The sequence below is a fragment of the Schistocerca nitens genome, chromosome 4 (assembly GCF_023898315.1).
Source record: "Schistocerca nitens isolate TAMUIC-IGC-003100 chromosome 4, iqSchNite1.1, whole genome shotgun sequence".
NCBI lineage: Eukaryota > Metazoa > Arthropoda > Insecta > Orthoptera > Acrididae > Schistocerca > Schistocerca nitens.
The window spans coordinates 773,825,021-773,843,941 of record NC_064617.1 but is presented as its reverse complement, the minus strand read 5'-3'; the positions used below and the strand labels follow the sequence as shown (position 1 = coordinate 773,843,941).

The window sequence follows — 18,921 nt, the reverse complement described above, 5'->3', positions numbered from 1 at the left end:
TGTAGCTGTTTTTACGGATGGGTCGAAACAAGGGGATTCCGTGGGTTGCTCAGTTGTTTCTTCGGATCGTGTGCTCAAGGTCCGACTGCCTCAGACTTTTACTGTCTTTGATGCAGAATTGTCTGCGATCTTGCGGGCACTGGAGCAGATGAGACTTTCTTCCTCTCCTAAATTTCTTGTCTGTTCCGATTCACTCAGTGCCCTTCACTCATTGCAACGTTTGTATCTGGCGGACCAAATAGTCCAGACCATTCAGGATGCCCTCCTCCGACTACAGGGACTGGGGAAGGTTGTAGCTTTCCTCTCCTAAATTTCTTGTCTGTTCCGATTCACTCAGTGCCCTTCACTCATTGCAACGTTTGTATCCGGCGGACCAAATAGTCCAGACCATCCAGGATGCCCTCCTCCGACTACAGCGACTGGGGAAGGTTGTAGCTTTCTGCTGGGTTCCGGGGCATGTCGGGATTGCTGGGAATGAAAGGGCGGATCTCGCAGCCAAGGAGGTGTGTCTCGAACTACAAGTATCTCAGTGTGCTATCCCCTTGCACGCACTCACCTCGCTGTTGAGCTCACGAGTCATGCGTCGGTGGGAGGTTGAGTGGCTGGAAGTGACTGACAATAAGCTCCGTATAGTCAAGCCCACAACGCGTGTGTGGTGTACTTCCTTCCAGCCCCATCAACGGGACGAGGTTCTCCTCACGCGGCTTCGAATAGGCCACAGCCCTATGACGCATGGCTTACTACTCCGACGAGAGGACCCTCCAATGTGTGGTGCTTGCGGCGTCCAGGTCACTGTGCGCCACGTTTTATTGGATTGCGTTTTATTTTCTGACCAGCGGGCCGCGGCTGACTTGCCGGCGGACCTGCCATCTCTTTTAGGCAACACTCGGACCAATGTGGTTAAAGTTTTAAAGTTCTGTGCCATGTCACATGTTTTTACAAAGATTTTAGGGAAATGTGGTTAAAGTTTTAAAGTTCTGTACCATGTCACATGTTTTTACAAATATTTTAGGGAGAGGATTTTAACTTGTTTACTGTGTGACAAGCTCGCCCATATTTTATGTAAGTGGCCAGCCAATGACAATTTCCTGTGGCATTCGTGTTGCTAAGTTTTCCCTTTCCTTCGGTTTTACTTTCTTATGTAGTCTTTTCCTTCATTTCCTGCTTTCTTTGAGTGTGTTTTTCAGTTTTATTAGGACAGTCCACATTCGTTCCTTTTAATGCGTGTCAGGGCGCTGATGACCTCGATGTTGAGCGCCCATAAGCCCCAACACACACACACACACACACACACACACACACACACTATTGAGAAAACTTAGAGCTGGCATTTGAGGCTGACTGCCGAATGATTCTACTGTTGCCGACGCACATTTTGTGTAAGGACCATGAAGATAAGATTAGAGAGATTAGGCCTTGTACGGAGGCATATAGACAGACATTTATCTCTCACTCTTATTTTGAGTGGATCAAAAGGGAAATGACTAGCCCTGGTGCAGGATGCCCTCCACCGTGCACCAATTGGTGGCTTGCAGAGTATGTATATAGAAGTAGACGAAGACAAACAAATTGTTTACAAAAAATTGCATGAAGAAGGAAAATAAATAAGATATAAAGCATTAACAATAACATTAAGCAACATAGTGAGGTATTTTAATTCAATCATAAACTAAAAAATTAATTTTGAATCATAGCAGTGTTTTGCATCTTAGTGTAATACATTACTAATCATACTGAAAATGGGTAGTCTGCCTCTATCGCTGTCGACCGTGAAATGCAAATCGTAAACATTTTTTGTGGAGAATCATTCAACAGCCATAAAGCATTGTATACTTTCCAAAGTGACGAGCAGTATCTGGCACTTTTTGCAACTGGTGAGGGATCACAGCACACCCACTGCAGGTACCAGCAAATGGGTTCTGGAGAACACTGGTGCAATGCCATTTTTAGGCAGATAGTCTGCCAAGAAATCTATCATAAATATGTAATTGGATGGAGCTGTTACTACCAATATGCCACAAAGTGAAATAAAATATAGGTGTGCTACCATTATACTTGTGACTGCAGCTTTCTGACAGAAGGTGCTATAAAAATTTTGGCTGCCAGGATTGAATTTGGATGACATGTAGTTTACCACCAGGCCACGGGTGTGGACATTGCAGAACAGCTCAAACAGAAAACAAGACTTCTTCCTGGAACTGTTTCAACGTAAAATGTTGCCAAATTGTGAAGAAAGCTGGATTGGTAGCCATGTGTTAGGCTGGTTGCCTTTCATTTGGTTTTAAAATGCAGGCTTTTCTGCCGTTTGCTTATCCGTTTTACGATAGCACCAGTGCTAATGCAGAGTGAATGTTTCTTTCTGATACATTTTATGTTTGTTAGCAATGGTTTTGCTTGTAAATTTAAATTTGAATGTATATTTGCTATATATTTCAGCAAAAATTGAAAGGCTTATACAAAGCGGCAGTATCTGATGCAGCTCAAGAAGAGGAACTTATAAGAAATGCCCTTAATAAAGTGAATGAAATTCGGGCAATTAGAAATGAAAGGAGAATTCAAGCAAGAAATGCTGGTAACAAGGAGACAATTCGTAGAGGGGCTCTCATGAAAATGTTGCAGAGTTCTGCTCAGACCTTACCACTTTGGGTGGGAAAATTAGGGGAAAAGCCACCACCACTGTGTGGAGCAGTTCCAGCAGAACCTACATATATTGCAAAGGTTAGTGACATGCTGAGAAATATACATTATAACAACAGTATTAAGTATTTATTTTTTAGACTAACCACTATATCATACTTATAAAGTTGACTAAATTGTACCTGTTTACCTTTTTTTTAATTCACATGAAAATGGAAATTCCTTGTTGGGATATACACAATGCAAGGAGTAAAGGTAGCAACTCACCACTCAACTGAAACATTGATTGGTCAGTATTTACATAAACAAGACTGAAAGCATTAGTAAGCTTTTGGATAATGTCCTCCTCTGGAGCTAACTAGTGCAGAATACTCATACACCTGTATGGCTACATTGTAGTCAGCAAGGACAAAGTAACCATGAAAGTGTACGTGTAATCTGCGCTAGTTAGCTGTGAGCAAATACAGTGTTCAAAAGCTTTACAATGTTTTCCGTCTTGTTTGTGTGGCTACTCTCCATACCCTCATCTCAGTATGTTACAAAATTAAATAAACCAGTGTGCAGGGCATATCATTGCCCCATGTTGCTATTTAGTGTCAGTGCGATTTGTGTTTTCTTACACCTAGGAGAAGTTTATTAACAAAATATCATAATTTATTCACTCTCCAATATTCTTTGTTTAGTGGTTTCTGTTTGGGAGGGAACTCTGATGAATTTACATCCCGCTCAGTGCGTCAACATGATGAAAAATTTAGTTTGACATAAATTATGAACTTGCTTTCCCCTTACCCATTCGCATCCTTTATACAAACAGTGACATTTATATTACTTAGTGAATGTAGGAGTTGTCCAACATGCACACAGAAACAAAGCATTAACATTAAGTAATAAAAGGAGAAGTATAAAGATATTGATAGTAATGATTCCAGTTTACTTAATCAGTACTTTTGTAAATTTCCCAGCATACGTGGCAAGTTTGAAAGAAATCAGCAATTTGATTTTTCAGTTCATTATATTATTAGCATGGACTTCAGTGTGTGTATCCCTTATTGCAGACTGTTCCAAGTCAGCTGCATGTAGCACAGGTGCCTGCGGGCATTCACAGATGCACCGGGTGAGCAGGCACTTAGGGGTAGGCCGCCTGCAAGGGTTCATTTCACTGCACACATGCACCTGCCATGTTACATGCCTGGAACGTAGTTGCATCTTGTGCTTTTTAATGGACAGTGACGACAATGAGCTCTAGAGCAGCCCATTGCCATTTTCATGAAGTGGGGAAGAACAGAACAGTTTTTGTTTTCAGAGAAAGATGTGTTGCCTCAGTGCCTTGTGTGTCATAAAGTTTGAATACAATGAAAGAGAATATTGTACAACGTCACTACATGTGTCTTTACATGAAGCAGTATGGTGAGCTGGATAGTAATGCAAGAAAGCAAATCATTGTCACACTGAAGGATGAAGTTCAACAACAGGTAAATCTGATGCAAAATAAATAAGTATAACAAATGAATACATATTTCTTCTATGCACTATGTGTGTGTGTGTGTGTGTGTGTGTGTGTGTGTGTGTGTGTGTGTGTGTGTGTGTGTTTTAGATTGCTGACACTGACGAAGTGTGTGCAACTTCGTAGCTTGCTAGAAGTGCCACATCATAGCACCAACTGGAACACCGTTCTCAATGGGTCCATTGGTGAAATCATGCCTGCTCTCTGAGTGCTTAGTGCCAGCAGACAATTCAAAATTTAAAGGAGTTTACCTCTCCAAACAAACAGTGTCTCATTGGATATGTGACATTGCCAACTGAAGCAGAAGTTCCAGATTTTTTATTGCTTTTTGGTTAGCCCTCGATGAAACCACAGATGTCACAGACATTGCTCAGCTCACATTATTTGTGAGGAATGTTAATTCGGAACTAAGATTTTCGAGGAGCTGCTAGAAGTGATACCAATGAAGTACACAACTACAGGTCATGACATATTTGGGGTTCTATGTGAGTGTGTAGAAAACATATGCTTGCCATGGGACAGGTTCTGTTCCATGGCAACAGATGGTACTCCACAAATAGTTGGGAGCAAGCAAGGCTTTGTGACCCTCGTGAAGGGAAAAATAAAGATGGAATTTTTGAAAAAAATATGAAGCATACGCTGTTTTGTGCACCAGGAAGCCCTTTGTGCTGAAAATGTAAAATGCGCCGAGCTCGTGAAGATCATGGTGAGGTGTGTTAATTTTGTAAGGCACCCCAGTCTCAACACTGCCAGTTCAAAGGCATTGTGCACAGCCTGGAAACAGCCTGTGGTAATATTCCTTATCACTGCACATACAGTGGCTTAGCAGATGCAAAGTTCTCGATGTATTTTTTGCAGTTTGGGAACAAATTGCATAGTTTATGGTAATGTATGGAGAAAGGCCAATATTACTGAGTGACGAGATGTGGGTAGTGGACCCAGCCTTCCTAATGGATATTACAAGACATTTAAACAACTTAAATATGTCACTTGAAGGAGGATCTATTTATTGTTGATATGTGCAATAAAATTAATGCATTCATGGACAAACTTCATGTATTTGAAAGGCAACTTGGTAGTGGAAACTTAACTTTTTTTGGGTGTTTTTTATCCCTTAAATTGCCTGAAGAAATAAGTTTTGTTGATTATCAACAAATTATTGAACAACTTCATCAAAGTTTTGAGGCAAGGTTTCAGGACATGTGATGCCTACAAAAAGAGTTAAAACTGTTTAGCACTCCATTTTCAGTTGTACAAGATACTGTTCCTTCATAAATGCAACTATAACTAATATATTTGCAAAACAGTGCATTGCTCAAAGACAGATATCACAACACCACAAATTTAATAAGATGGTATCATGATCTTTGTGCTGAGGATTTGCCCAAATTACACAGGAATGCAGCTGACATCATATATACTTTTGGCTCAACATATGTTTGTGAACAACTATTTTCCATAATGAATAGTTTAAAAACTGCAGAAAGGTCCCAGCTGCATGACCCAACACTTAAAAGAGTATTCTGTGTCTTGCGGCGGCTCGAGGGCTGACACCCAATATTTCATGAATCATGAATAAACAGAAATGTGTTTCTCAAACTAAATAAAATGTTCGTACATTTGGCTTATATTAATGCTTTTTGTTAATTTAATCAGTCACCCTGTATTGCCAGTGTTTTGTGTACAGTGCTGCATGTAAGCTGCTTGCCCAGCCCTTTCTACCTGTGACATTGTACACACATACACAAGCTGTTTACTCATTCTTGCCCACAGGTGCCCGGCTGCTCACAGCTGAACTCTCGAGCTGGAACAGCCTGGCTTCAGTGCGTGCTTGCCACATGGGTTATTTCTTTAAAGTCTGTTCTTAGTTTCATATTTTTTCCATTTGAAAAAAAATATGTGCCTGGTACATGCCTTCTTTTTCCATTGAAAATATTGTGTGCATTCCTCCTCCTGCCTTTCATCTTTGCTGCTCACTTTCTTTAGTGTACACTTACACATTCCTCCTCTGACTTGTTGGAAACACTCATGGTTGGTCTTTTGCCGTTGCTCCTTTGGAATTCTAAAACTTTTGAGAGTCTTCACGTAAATTAACCTTGTCAATTTCATTCAGTTTCAGTTCTATTGTTTGATAATTCCTTATCTGTATCTTAACAAAAATCTCCCAATTTACATAAAAAAGTCATCGGCACTCCCGTCTTTTATCCACAACCTCAAGTAGTATATTCATGCATTTATTTGAGCCTTCAAATGTTTTGTAAATGTCCTTAAACCATTTGTTGAAATCTTTATTTTAAACTTCCAAATCCTGTTTCAATTCTTGTGGTGGGTTTCTGTATGAGCTCAACAAATACACGACACTGTCAGCATGTAATCTATGAAATCACCCACCAGTTCTGTAATGAGATTTTGATGGCATTGAACCACAGTGATGTAATACTTTTTAAGAGAGTAAACAATCATTTGACTGTGTATTATTATAATTATCTTCTGTGTTATCTAGATTTTGGCTTTAATGGTGTAACAACTTCTAGCATTGTTCTTGATAATGGCATAAAAGCCGAAATCTGAATAGTACAAAAGATAAATATAATAATACATGGTCAAATAGTGATTTACTCTTTTAAAAAGTTCGGTAATGTGTTGTAGCTAACACTGACTGCTATGTTGATTTCAACCTTGCATCCAATACCAATGCTGCTATCATCACAGTTAAGGACCCATCTATTTCAAAGCTATTGCTGGCTCCACTGGTCTCAGTCATTGCCTCTGTGAGATATGAAGTCAATTACATCACACATTCACTTGCTGGAGATGCTGTTAGTAATCCCAATCTATATACGAAATGAAAGTTCAGGCATTCCTCATTCTGTCAAAAAATTAAATAGTTGCCAACTGCTGCCAGTGTGCACGTGAGGAGTCCTTGCATAGGAATCTTAAAAGAATGGTGTGTAGGTGATGAATCAGTTGCTCTTCCCCATTGCAGCTGACCACTTTATTTTATTTATTTATTTTATTTGAGATACATATTCCATAGCTCCAGTATGGCGTGATTATGCATGGATGTGGAATGAGTCAAAGCAGATACAATATAGATATCATACAATACAATACATACTGGTATATTACACGTGGTAGATGAATGATTCAAAACTGGTACAATACAATAATATAATAGAGATAATAAACAATACAATACAAAAATACAATAGTGATAAAAAACAATACAGATACAAAGACTAAGGAAATAATCTGAATTACTACTCAAATTATATATCTCTGCTGAAGAATTCATCTAAAGAGTAGAAACATTTTTCCAGTAGGAATTCCTTTAGCCTTTTTTGAATAGTGTTTTATTTTCTTTTAGACACTTTATATTACTCGGGAGTGCGTTAAAGATTTTTATACTTGTGTACTTCACCCCTTTTTGTACCACAGGCAGATTTTTCCATTCACAGTGCATACCACCTTTCTGGCTTGTGTTATAATGATGGTATGCCTCATTTGTTTCATATTCAGAGGAAGTGAGAAGTGTGAAATCCATGAGTGAGAGGAGATATTGTGAGGTAGTGGTTAATATACCTAACTGTTTTAAAAGATTGCGACATGAGGTTCTTGGAGAAACACTACATATAATTCGGACTACTTTTTTCTGGCTTACAAAAATTTTTTTTGAAAGTGGTGAGTTGCCCCAAAAGATTATTCCATAGCACATCAATGTATGGAAGTAGCCAAAATATGCAGACTTTGGTACGTTGATGTCTCCAATTTTGGAGATTATTTGGATGGCAAATGTTGTTGAGCTAAGCTTTTTTAGTGTTTGCTGTATATGGAATTCCCAGTTGAGCCGGTTATCTATGGAACTTTAGGAACTTTATGCACTGAATGCTCTGTAACTGTTGGCTCTTGTGTGCAATGTTAATCTCTTCTGGGCATATGTAACTGGATTGGTACTGCATGTAATTTGTTTTACTGAGGTTTATTGCTAGAGAATTTGCTGTGAACCAGTTCAGAGCATTTGCAAGTGCTTGGTGGCAGTTTTCCTGTCTGTCACTATACTTGTGTTATCTGCAAACGTTGTGATATTGCTAGCACTGTTTGAGGACAGGGGTAGGTCATTAATATACATAATAAATAGGGGGGGACCAAGGACTGACCCTTGTGGAACACCATGATGTACTGTTCCCCAGTCAGACTCTACCTCTCCTACTTGTAGATTGTTAACACCTAGTACTATTTTTTGTTGTCTGTCTTCTAGATATGATCTGAGCCAGTTACCCATTTGTCCACGGATTCCATATTGGGCTGCTTTTCCTAAAAGTATTCTGTGATCGACTCACTCGAAAGCCTTAGTCAGGTCACAGAATATGCCAGCGTGTAATTTTTTCTTGAAAGGCATTCTAAAACATTATTTGTAAGTGCGTAAATTGCTTCGGTTGTAGGTATACCTAATCTGAAACCAAATTTTTGTTTATTAATTAGTGCAAATTTTTCAAGGTGATTTGACAATCCTGACGTATATTAATTTTTTAAAGACTTTAGAAAATGCTGTTACAAGAGAGATAGGACGATAGTTGGAAACATCTGTGGGATCACCTTTTTTGTAGAGGGGCTTCACAGTAACATACTTCATTCTGTCAGGGAAGATATCAGCTAGAACTTTAGAGAGTTGATTAAAGCTGGCTTTTAGCAGTTTACTGGAAATATTGTCTACACCCGATGAATTTTTACTTTTTAGAGAAACTATGGTTTTTCTTATTTCTTGCACAGTTATGGTGGCCATACCTATCATGTCTATAGAGTTAGGGAAAAGTTCTTTCAGAGTTTTTATTGCCTTTTCTGAAGAGCCTTTGCATACTGTTTTCTCAGCAACAGTTAAAAAGTGCTCATTAAAGATTTTAGCCACAATATCTTGATTTTGAACTAGCTTACCTTCATTGTTTGATACAGTTCCCCACAGTCGTTTAATGAGCAAAGTAAGAGCATATGGACTATCAGACCAATTGTGTGATTGGATTGAAGAGTTCCTAGATAACAGAACGCAGCAAGTCATTCTCAGTGGAGACAAGTCTTCCGAAGTAAGAGTGATTTCAGGTGTGCCGCAGGGGAGTGTCGTAGGACCATTGCTATTCACAATATACATAAATGACCTTGTGGATGACATCGGAAGTTCACTGAGGCTTTTTGCGGATGATGCTGTGGTATATCGAGAGGTTGTAACAATGGAAAATTGTACTGAAATGCAGGAGGATCTGCAGCGAATTGACGCATGGTGCAGGGAATGGCAATTGAATCTCAATGTAGACAAGTGTAATGTGCTGCGAATACATAGAAAGAAAGATCCCTTATTATTTAGCTACAATATAGCAGGTCAGCAACTGGAAGCAGTTAATTCCATAAATTATCAGGGAATACGCATTAGGAGTGATTTAAAATGGAATGATCATATGAAGTTGATCGTTGGTAAAGCAGATGCCAGACTGAGATTTACTGGAAGAATCCTAAGGAAATGCAATCTGAAAACAAAGGAAGTAGGTTACAGTACACTTGTTCGCCCACTGCTTGAATATTGCTGACCAGTGTGGGATCCGTACCGGATAGGGTTGATAGAAGAGATAGAGAAGATCCAATGAAGAGCAGCGCGCTTCATTACAGAATCATTTAGTAATTGCGAAAGCGTTATGGAGATGTTAGATAAACTCCAGTGGGAGACTCTGCAGGAGAGATGCTCAGTAGCTCGGTACGGGCTTTTGTTGAAGTTTCGAGAACATACCTTCACCGAGGAGTCAAGCAGTATATTGCTCCCTCCTACGTATGTCTCGCGAAGAGACCATGAGGATAAAATCAGAGAGATTAGAGCCCACACACAGGCATACTGACAATCCTTCTTTCCACGAACAATACGAGACTGGAATAGAAGGGAGAACCGATAGAGGTACTCAAGGTACCCTCCGCCACACACCGTCAGGTGGCTTGCGGAGTATGGATGTAGATGTAGACGTAGATGTAGATTGTTAAGAGCAATATTTTGGGTCTTGTTGGGGTAATTTGCACCAGTCTCATTTCTTATCACTTCCCATATAGTTTTGTTTTATCAGTGGAGTTATTAATTTTTGAGCACAGATACATACTTTTTGATTTCTGAATGACTTTGTTCAATATTTTACAGTATTTTTTATAGTTATTTATAAGGTTAGGGTCATCTGATTTTTTTAAGCAATGTACAACTCACTCTCACTTTTGCATGAAATCCTAATTCCGTTGGTAATCCAAGGCTTGTTGATGGATTTTTTAGTATGGGTTGTATATATTCTTTTCGGGAAGGTACTTTCAAATATTAGAGCCATTTCATTACTGAGAATGTTATATTTGGAATTGGCATTTTCTACGTTATATACTGGACCCCAGTCTATGTTTTGGAGACATGATTTAAATATCTCAATAGTTTCATCAGTAGATTTCCTAGTAATTTTCCAGTTGGGACCACTATTAATCTCACAAATACTTTGAATTGTTAATGGTGAGTCTTTGTCCATCGTGGTCAGAGAGACTGTTCAGGACTTGCCTGACAGCTATACCATCAATCTTGGTTATGTCAGTAAATACATTATCAATTAATGATTTTGTTCGTGAAGTTATTCTGGTGGGGAAATTTACGACAGAAGCAAGATTACATGAGGACATCAAGTTCTCAAGGTCTATCCTGTCTCTGGATTTCATTAGGAAATTTGCATTTAAGTCTCCAACAACTGTGACATCTCTACTGAGTTTAAATATGTATGTTAAGAGTGCATCTAACTATTAAAAAAAAAAAAAAAAGGGCTAAAGTTACCTGAAGGTGCCCTGTATAAAGCTACTACTGCTACATAAGAATTATTTAAAGCCAGCTTTATGGCACACACTTCAAACTGTTGATCCATACAAAAATTCTGCACATTAATTACACTACATGTGATGCTGTTTCTGACATAGATTGCTACTCCACCTTTTTCTATGAATTTTCTACAGTAAGATGTTGCTAAGTGGTAATTATCTATAGCAAGTCTTTCAATATCTGACACAACATGGTGTCAATAAAGCACAGAACATGGGCACAATCTATACCTTGTGGCTCCTGGATGTTAATTAAGAGTTCATTAATTTTGTTGCTCAGGCTATGTATGTTTTGATGGTAAAGAGTCAGGTTTTGATTTCCAGAACCACTTACACATTTATTCCTAAAAAAGGAAATATCAGTTGACAGAGTGGGTTTGGTATTTTTCACTGTCCATTTATTCAAGTTGGTCCGTTTCCATGTACTAGGGGACTGGGAAGTATCAGCTTTTTTACCTGGTGTTTTCAGCAGCCATTTGTCCAATGTTGTCTGTCTATACCCATTCCTGCAGTCTTCTCGTGTTGTTGAGCACTCGTTCTTCTAATGTGTGTGTTTTGAGTATACGTTGTTCCTAGCATTTACGACGATTTCACAAATAATGGATGCTAAGTGACTTATTCCACGCCAATTGAGGTGAAGGCCGTGAGCAGGGTAAAGTTCTCTACTAAAATTTTGCACGTTAACCATTTGTACATTTGCATAAGAGTTGCAAATTTCTGCATGTTGATTGTTTGTATATGCTACTGCCCAGTTCACACGCGAGAATTGAGGCAAGTCATACCTGTGTGGAATATCGAGAACAATGACGTTTGAGTCATGTAGGTGGTTTAGAGCAGATTTTAAGGCATTAACAGCATGCAAACCATCGTTGTGTGCAACGTCATTTGCACCACCACAGATTACAATGAAGTCTTCCTTCATGTTTACAGTTGAAAGCACTTGGTCAAAATGAGTGCCAGGTTTAATAAAATCTGAAACATTTACTTCACTGTTTACACCTTTTTTTTCGTGTGCAAGGCCACTAAGATGACTATCACCCATTAAATATACATTTATTCTTCTTGCTGCATTTGTTGTTTTAGTTAAATTAATTGTTGTCTTGAATGTTGAATTTACCTTGCTTCTGTTTACGAGTGACGGTTTTGCCTGGTGAGGTTCCATATTTTGCTTAATAACAGACTTTTCTTTCAGATGGTGCACGATTTGATCTATTGTAGATAGGCCTACTGTTTTTTGGAGCACGGCAGGAGAATTTATTACTAAAGACGACGAAATGTTCACACTACAGTTAGCATTACCGGTTCACTCAGAATGTGTTGGAATGCTTGAAATGGCGACGGAATCTTCGGTCACTGTGTACACTTTATTTCAGTCAAATTCACTTACGCCCTGCTCGGCGGTTTTTAGTTTTCTATGATCATTTTCAAGATATTTGAGTCTTTCAGCTAATACTTTGCTTTCTGCCAAGGATCTGCACACAATTTCTTGCAACAAATTAATAGTTTCAACTAGTTTTGTTTTGTCAGGATGGACTTCACATGTTACACACTTACATTTTTAGCTGGATGATTTTTCACTGTGGATTTTTTGCGTGGCACTAGACTGGAAACTTTGTGAAGCACTTTTGTTCATCATTTTCTTGCTATTGATGCCGGATAACATTTGAAAATTCGAAATAACTAGAGGCACAAGTTCGCTAAACTTCTCAGTCGCTGCCATCTTTGCATGGGCCCAGTGCAGTCCCCATAACTGAAAGTGTAGACTGCATCATTGATATTCTCCAACCATTGCATAGAGCATGTATGTGTCATCTACATGAATCCAGATGTCTCAGTATTTATTGATGTTTTTTCAGACTTGGCAAAAGAAATGGAAGCTTTTCATTTCAGTAATTTTTATCCTGAGTAGGCATTTATACAAGTTAAATACTAGCGATACCTCCATGTACAAGTTGTTACTAATATTGCTACAGTGTAGGTTATTGTCAACAATTTTTTTTTTTATTATGATGTCTTGTGTGGAACTTAGAGCCCCCTGTTCAGGTCTGTCATCTCTGTGGGACTCACTGCTTTTTCATAAATAGTGTAACATTCAATGCATGAAATAAGGCACATTTATTAATATAATATCTTAAGTTATATACCTTTGAACATGTGTCACTAATTTCCTTTTTCAGAAGGAAACTGATGAATTTACATTGTTGATATTGTGGCTGAATAGGCACATGCTGAAATATAAATTCAAAATATGTTATTCCTTTCCACTGTGTAGAAAGCTACAGATCAGACTGAGTCTAGTTACTTCTTTGTAAAATTGTAAGGCATTAATAAAATAAATAAATAAATAAATAAATTTTCAAGAATATTGGAGAGGATGACACAGAAGAAATGTAGAATTTTTATAGCCAGATGTCTCTGAAGATTTTTGTAGGTGGACCAAAATATAGTAAAAGTCAAATTATGAGAAGAGGGAGAGATATGTAGTTGTGCAGTACTCCAAGGAAGTAAACTCTGATTATATATGTATTACCATTTCAGGAGGCAGTTATTTTATAATGCCATTTAAAGTCGGATAGGATTACTTATAATGTTGAATTAGGTTATGTTAGAAAATGAATATTTTCTGTTAATTTTTGCACCATTTGTTTGAAAAACTCTTACAAAGTAATATCTGTTTGTAATTCTAGCTGATGAAGATGCTTTTCCAAAAGAAATTACACTCATCCCCTATTTCATGAAATTACTTCAACAAAAAATGCATAGTTCACTATTTTCAGATGGGAGATATGGTGGCAGCTTTAGTTAAAGGTGCTGAGGAAGGGGACAATTGGATTCTGGCTGAGGTTGTGCAGTTCAACCAGGCAACAAATAAATATGAGGTGGATGACATAGATGAAGAACAGAAGGACAGGCATATTCTTAGTAGGAGGCGTGTTGTTCCTCTTCCTTTGATGAGAGCTAATCCAGAGACAGACCCCCATGCTCTGTTTCCTAAGGGAGCCACAGGTATGTTTCGTAATCACACAGTGAAAACATTTACAATTCTCACTTGTTTGGAAAGTAACTTCAATTTAATATGAACGCAGTGTGTGTGTTTATAATATTACTAGTGTAAGTCATAAAATTGGGTTAAATGAAGTATATGTTATATACATAATTTGGGCAATGTAAAATGCAGAATACCTGGTGTCAACAGTGTGGCATGTGAATGTGGTGAAAATCATGTAGGGCTGACAATTCACACCATAGCCGAGCTTTGCATCAAACATAGCTGACACATCATGTATGTAAATCTTGAAAAATTAGTGATAACTGTAGCTCTTACTGAAGGACATAAGGCCTGTGCCACATATTGAGTAGCTATGATTTTGTAATAAAAGGAGCAGAAGAAATTTGCATTTGTATCTATAAATGAGGCGTTGACACAGGTAGGGTATGCAGTGCCACAAATTGATTTTTTCATTTTTTTTGCCTTGGATAAGGTAGTAACAGTCAAAGTGAACAGCACAGAGAAAGTTGTTAGTCCAGTGGCAATTAGAACAGCTTAACAGCTTGAAAACATTTCTGCTAGGTGGCTCCTGTAACAAGTACCAGGTTCAACGTGCAAAGAAGGTAGTAAGTCCACTCTGCACCAAACAAGTTCAACAGGTTGATGCTTGAAAATGACAGAAAATGTATTGTGTGCCTCCAAAGTCATTTCCTTGTAAAATGAAAAGCTTAAATTCTGTTTTTGAGTCATCAGTTTTCTGACTCGTTTGATGCGACCCACCATGAATTCCTGTCCTGTGCCAGCCCCTTCATCTCGGAGTAGCACTTGCAACCTATGTCCTCAGTTTTTTACTGGATGTATTCCAATCTCTGTCCTCCTCTACAATTGTTACCCTCTATAGCTCCCTCTAATACCATGGAAGTTGTTCCCTGATCTCTTAACAGCAGTCCTGTCATCCTATCCCTTCTCCTTGTCAGTGTTTTCCACATGTTCGTTTCCTTTCCTCTCCGATTCTGTGAAGAACCTCCTCATTCTTTACATTTCAGTCCACCTAATTTTCAACATTCTTCTGTAACACCATGTCTCAACTGCTTTGATTATTTATGTTCTGGTTTTCCCACAGTCCCTGTTTTACAACCATACAATGCTGTGCTCCAAATCTACATTCTCAGAAATTTCTTCCTCAAATTAAGGTCTGTGTGTGATATTAGAAGACTTCTCTTGGCCAGGAATACCCTTTTTCGCCAGTGCTAATCTGCTTTTTATGTCATCTGTGCTCTGTCTGTCATGGGTTATTTTGCTGCCTCGGTAGCAGAATTTGTTAACTTCATCTACTTATATTATCACTTAATTGTTGCTGTTATCATCAGTGTCCCAGAAGGAACTACTTCTACAACTTTGCTGCTGGAACTGATAAATGTTTGAGTGTGTCTCCTCTTAAAATAAGCACCCTCAGCTGGATTCAAATTCCCAGAGAACATTTCCTAATGAATCAAATGAGACAGCCGTTCAGTCAGCTTTAAATGTGGAAATTTATTATAATATTCAAAAGGCACGAGTCATTCAGGGCTATCATAAGTCTTTAGAATTAGCAGACCCTGGGGAGAAGAGTGATTCTCAGTGAGGTAAAAAGGCAAGACGTATAACACTGGTCAACACTCATTTTCTTGCCAAGGATATTTGAGTGGCTTTAGGATGGGTTAGTGGTGCTGAGGACGAATATAGCAACCATTTATGCAGTTTGGCTCTAGTTTTTGAGATAATGCATGATTTATTCAAAAAATTAGAAAAAATTGCTAATACTGAACTCGAGTGCTACAAACTACAATGAAAAAAGAAAATAATCTTTATAAATAGCTTCTATGAAAACCTGATAGGCATTTGTCCACGTATAAAACATAATTGAAAAGTTTCTCTATAAGTATATCATTTTCCGTCCATGACGAACCGCTTCCTGCATGCTTTCCTTTTATAGGTCTCTTCAGAACAGTCACGTTGCAGATTCCAGCAATAATCTGCCATCATATGCCTGTCCCATCTTCCTTTATATCTTTCCTCTATTCCTTTCATATCTTGATGGAACCGCTCTCCTTGTTCTTCACTGAAATCACCTAGATTACGAGGAAATCGATCCAAGTGGCTGTGAAGGAAGTGCAATTTTATGCTCATGTTAGCTCCTAAGTTTTGAAAGTTAGTGAGCATGTTTTTGACCAGTTCCTCGTAATTGGGAGCTTTATGATTGCCCAAAAAACATTTTACAACAGCGACAAAACTGTTCCAGGCCGATGCTTCAGTGACAGTCATGACACTTGTAAAATTGGTATCGTTGATGAGCCTGCGAATTTGAGGACCATCAAATATTCCTGCCTTAAGTTTTTCACTACTGAGTCCAGGGAACGGTTTGCAGATGTATGTGAAGCAATTACCATTTCTGTCTAAAGCTTTGGTGAATTGCTTCATTAGTCCTAACTTAATATGTAATGGTGGAAGAACAATCTTGTCCCTACTAACCAGAGGTTCATTAATGATGTTTGCTTCACCAACAGCCATATGTTCCCTTGGAGGCCATGTTTTCTGCTTCCAATGTTCGTGCTTTGCCCTACTATCCCACATGCAGATAAAACATGGGTGCTTTGTGTATCCACTTTGTTGTCCAAGCAAGAAGTTCACCATTTTCAAATCAACACAAATCAACCACTGGTGCTGCATATACTGAATTTTCTGCAGAACCATCTTGATGTTAGCATATGCTTCACAAAGTTTTGTTGAGTGGGCAATTGGAATAGATGCGTAACGATTGCCATTGTGTAGGAGAACACATTTTAAACTTCTAGTGGAACTGTCTATGAAGAGACGCCAGTCCTCTGGTCTATATTCCAGCAGCCCCAATTCAAGTAAAAGTCCAGGTATATTGCTGCAATACACTATAACCTCTTCTTGGTTGAAGTATGGAAGAAGGTTTTCTTCTCTCGTCCGGTAAGCTGTTATTTTAACACTCGGATGAAGACAGTTCTTTTCCTTAAGCCTCGATGCTAAGAGTTCTGATGCTTGCTTTGAAAGATTGAGTTCTCGTATCAAGTCACTGAGCTCCTTCTGGTCGAACTGCTGGGGTTGTGTCTCACGTCCTTCGTATTCCGAACCACTACTTGTACATTCCTCGCCGTGCACATCGTCATCTGATGATGTTAGCGTGTGTAATGTTGTGAAGGTTGGTACAGGAACATCGTTGCTGTGCACCACCGGTCTTCTTGCTGACTCCAAATCGGGATATTCCCACTTTAGTTTTTTGAACCTATTAAAACCTTTCACATTAACAATGCAAAAATAGCAATCATCTGTATGGTTCTTCTGCTCTCGCCATACCATAGGCACTCCGAAGTTTAAGCTTTTCCTTTTTCATTTTGTCCACTGCCGTAAGCACTCCACACAGCATTTACAAACTTTATGGGGTGCCCACGCCTTGTCTTGATCTCCAAGTTTAATTCCGAAATATGCCAGATACGCTTCCTTCACAAAAGGAGTGATATTCTTCCCGTTCTTTTGAAGAACGTATTCACCACAAATGTAGCAGAACTCATCTGGATGGTTCACGCAAAGACGGCGTGAAGAACTCATGTTTTCCTAAAACAAAATTGCACAAATACTACATATTATGCAGAACTTTCTTGTATTTGCATGTCAATCACATCCAACAAACATCATTAATTGTTTTGTGTGAAATGAATACTCACCTCTTATTTGCTACATCACGATGAAAAGGTTCTATCTCCTTGAAGCTGCACTGCACATGTGTGTGACTTTCGACCATCGCCATTTTTCTTGTTTACACTGAACGCTACCTATCGGCTGTTGCGGGGATTACCTCGGCCAACAAATGAATGTCGAGTACCGCCGAATTCAAATCTGCACAACCCTCAATATCTTCAACACACGCACCGCACAACAGGACTGAACACATGCTGACAGTGTGATGTTTGCATGATGTAATCCTCAACCACACAGATGCACTCCCTGAGCACAATTGTTTAATAAAGATAGTACAATATCACTAATTAAAAAACAGGTAGCAAATACATTACACCATATATGGACCCTGCAGTCGATATTATCCACATGAAACTCTCATTTCCACAAATAACCTATATCTCAAAAACCAGAGCCAATTTGGAAAAAGTACAAATATACTCGGAATGAGTATCATAACAATATCCCATTTTCGTTCAAACTTCCCTGGCAACGAAAAAAAAATTTTATTTTGTAGAGCTGTGTAATCAATGATGGACTTTCTCAATAAAAAGGAACCTGCATTTTACAGAGAATTTTGTGACTAATGGAAAGAGTTTCTTGTAGGAGTATTGATTATGTTACACTTTCTATTCCAAAAATGTATAAACTACTAATTAACCAATCACACTATGATTAATCCTCAAAATTCAGTTTTCAGTATATTGAGTGAGTGGATTTCTTCGATTTGAAATAATTTTTTAAATAAAGTATCAGTCATCACAAATCATTTTTTGCATCTCCTGGAAATGTTCATTTTTGGTTCTTACTATCTTTCCCGTGTCAACACCTCAATTGGTTCAGAGGTACAGGTATCAGTCTCGGTGGTACCTGGAGATGAGACTTGACATGAAGCATCTCCAAAGAAATATAACCAATAAATGTAATTCTTAAGCAGATAGAATTCCACCCCTCTATCATGTCTCACTGGGTGGAGATGGAACTTACTGCCTTACTGCTGATTTCCTGCATCTGCATGTGAATCCTGCCCACTAGGTGACATCACTCCATCAGTAAAATGTAGAATTCCAAATGATGTATCACTCAACCAATAAAATTTATAATTTCAACTGATGCGTAATGCTCCCTAGTGTTGATGAGTAATTTTTTCAAAAGTTTAATTACTTTATATTAT

General features: G+C 38.5%; 1 protein-coding gene across 6 annotated transcripts in view; it reads left to right on the top strand.

Moving 5' to 3' along the window:
• LOC126253114 (SAGA-associated factor 29) overlaps positions 1 to 18,921 on the top strand; it is a 63,778-nt gene that overhangs the window by 31,150 nt on the left and 13,707 nt on the right. For all 6 annotated transcript variants that reach the window (XM_049954227.1, XM_049954228.1, XM_049954229.1 and 3 more), the window contains 2 exons: positions 2,437 to 2,718; positions 13,792 to 14,020. In XM_049954227.1, the coding sequence (XP_049810184.1) occupies positions 2,437 to 2,718; positions 13,792 to 14,020 (511 nt within the window). The remainder of the gene's footprint in view (positions 1 to 2,436; positions 2,719 to 13,791; positions 14,021 to 18,921) is intronic.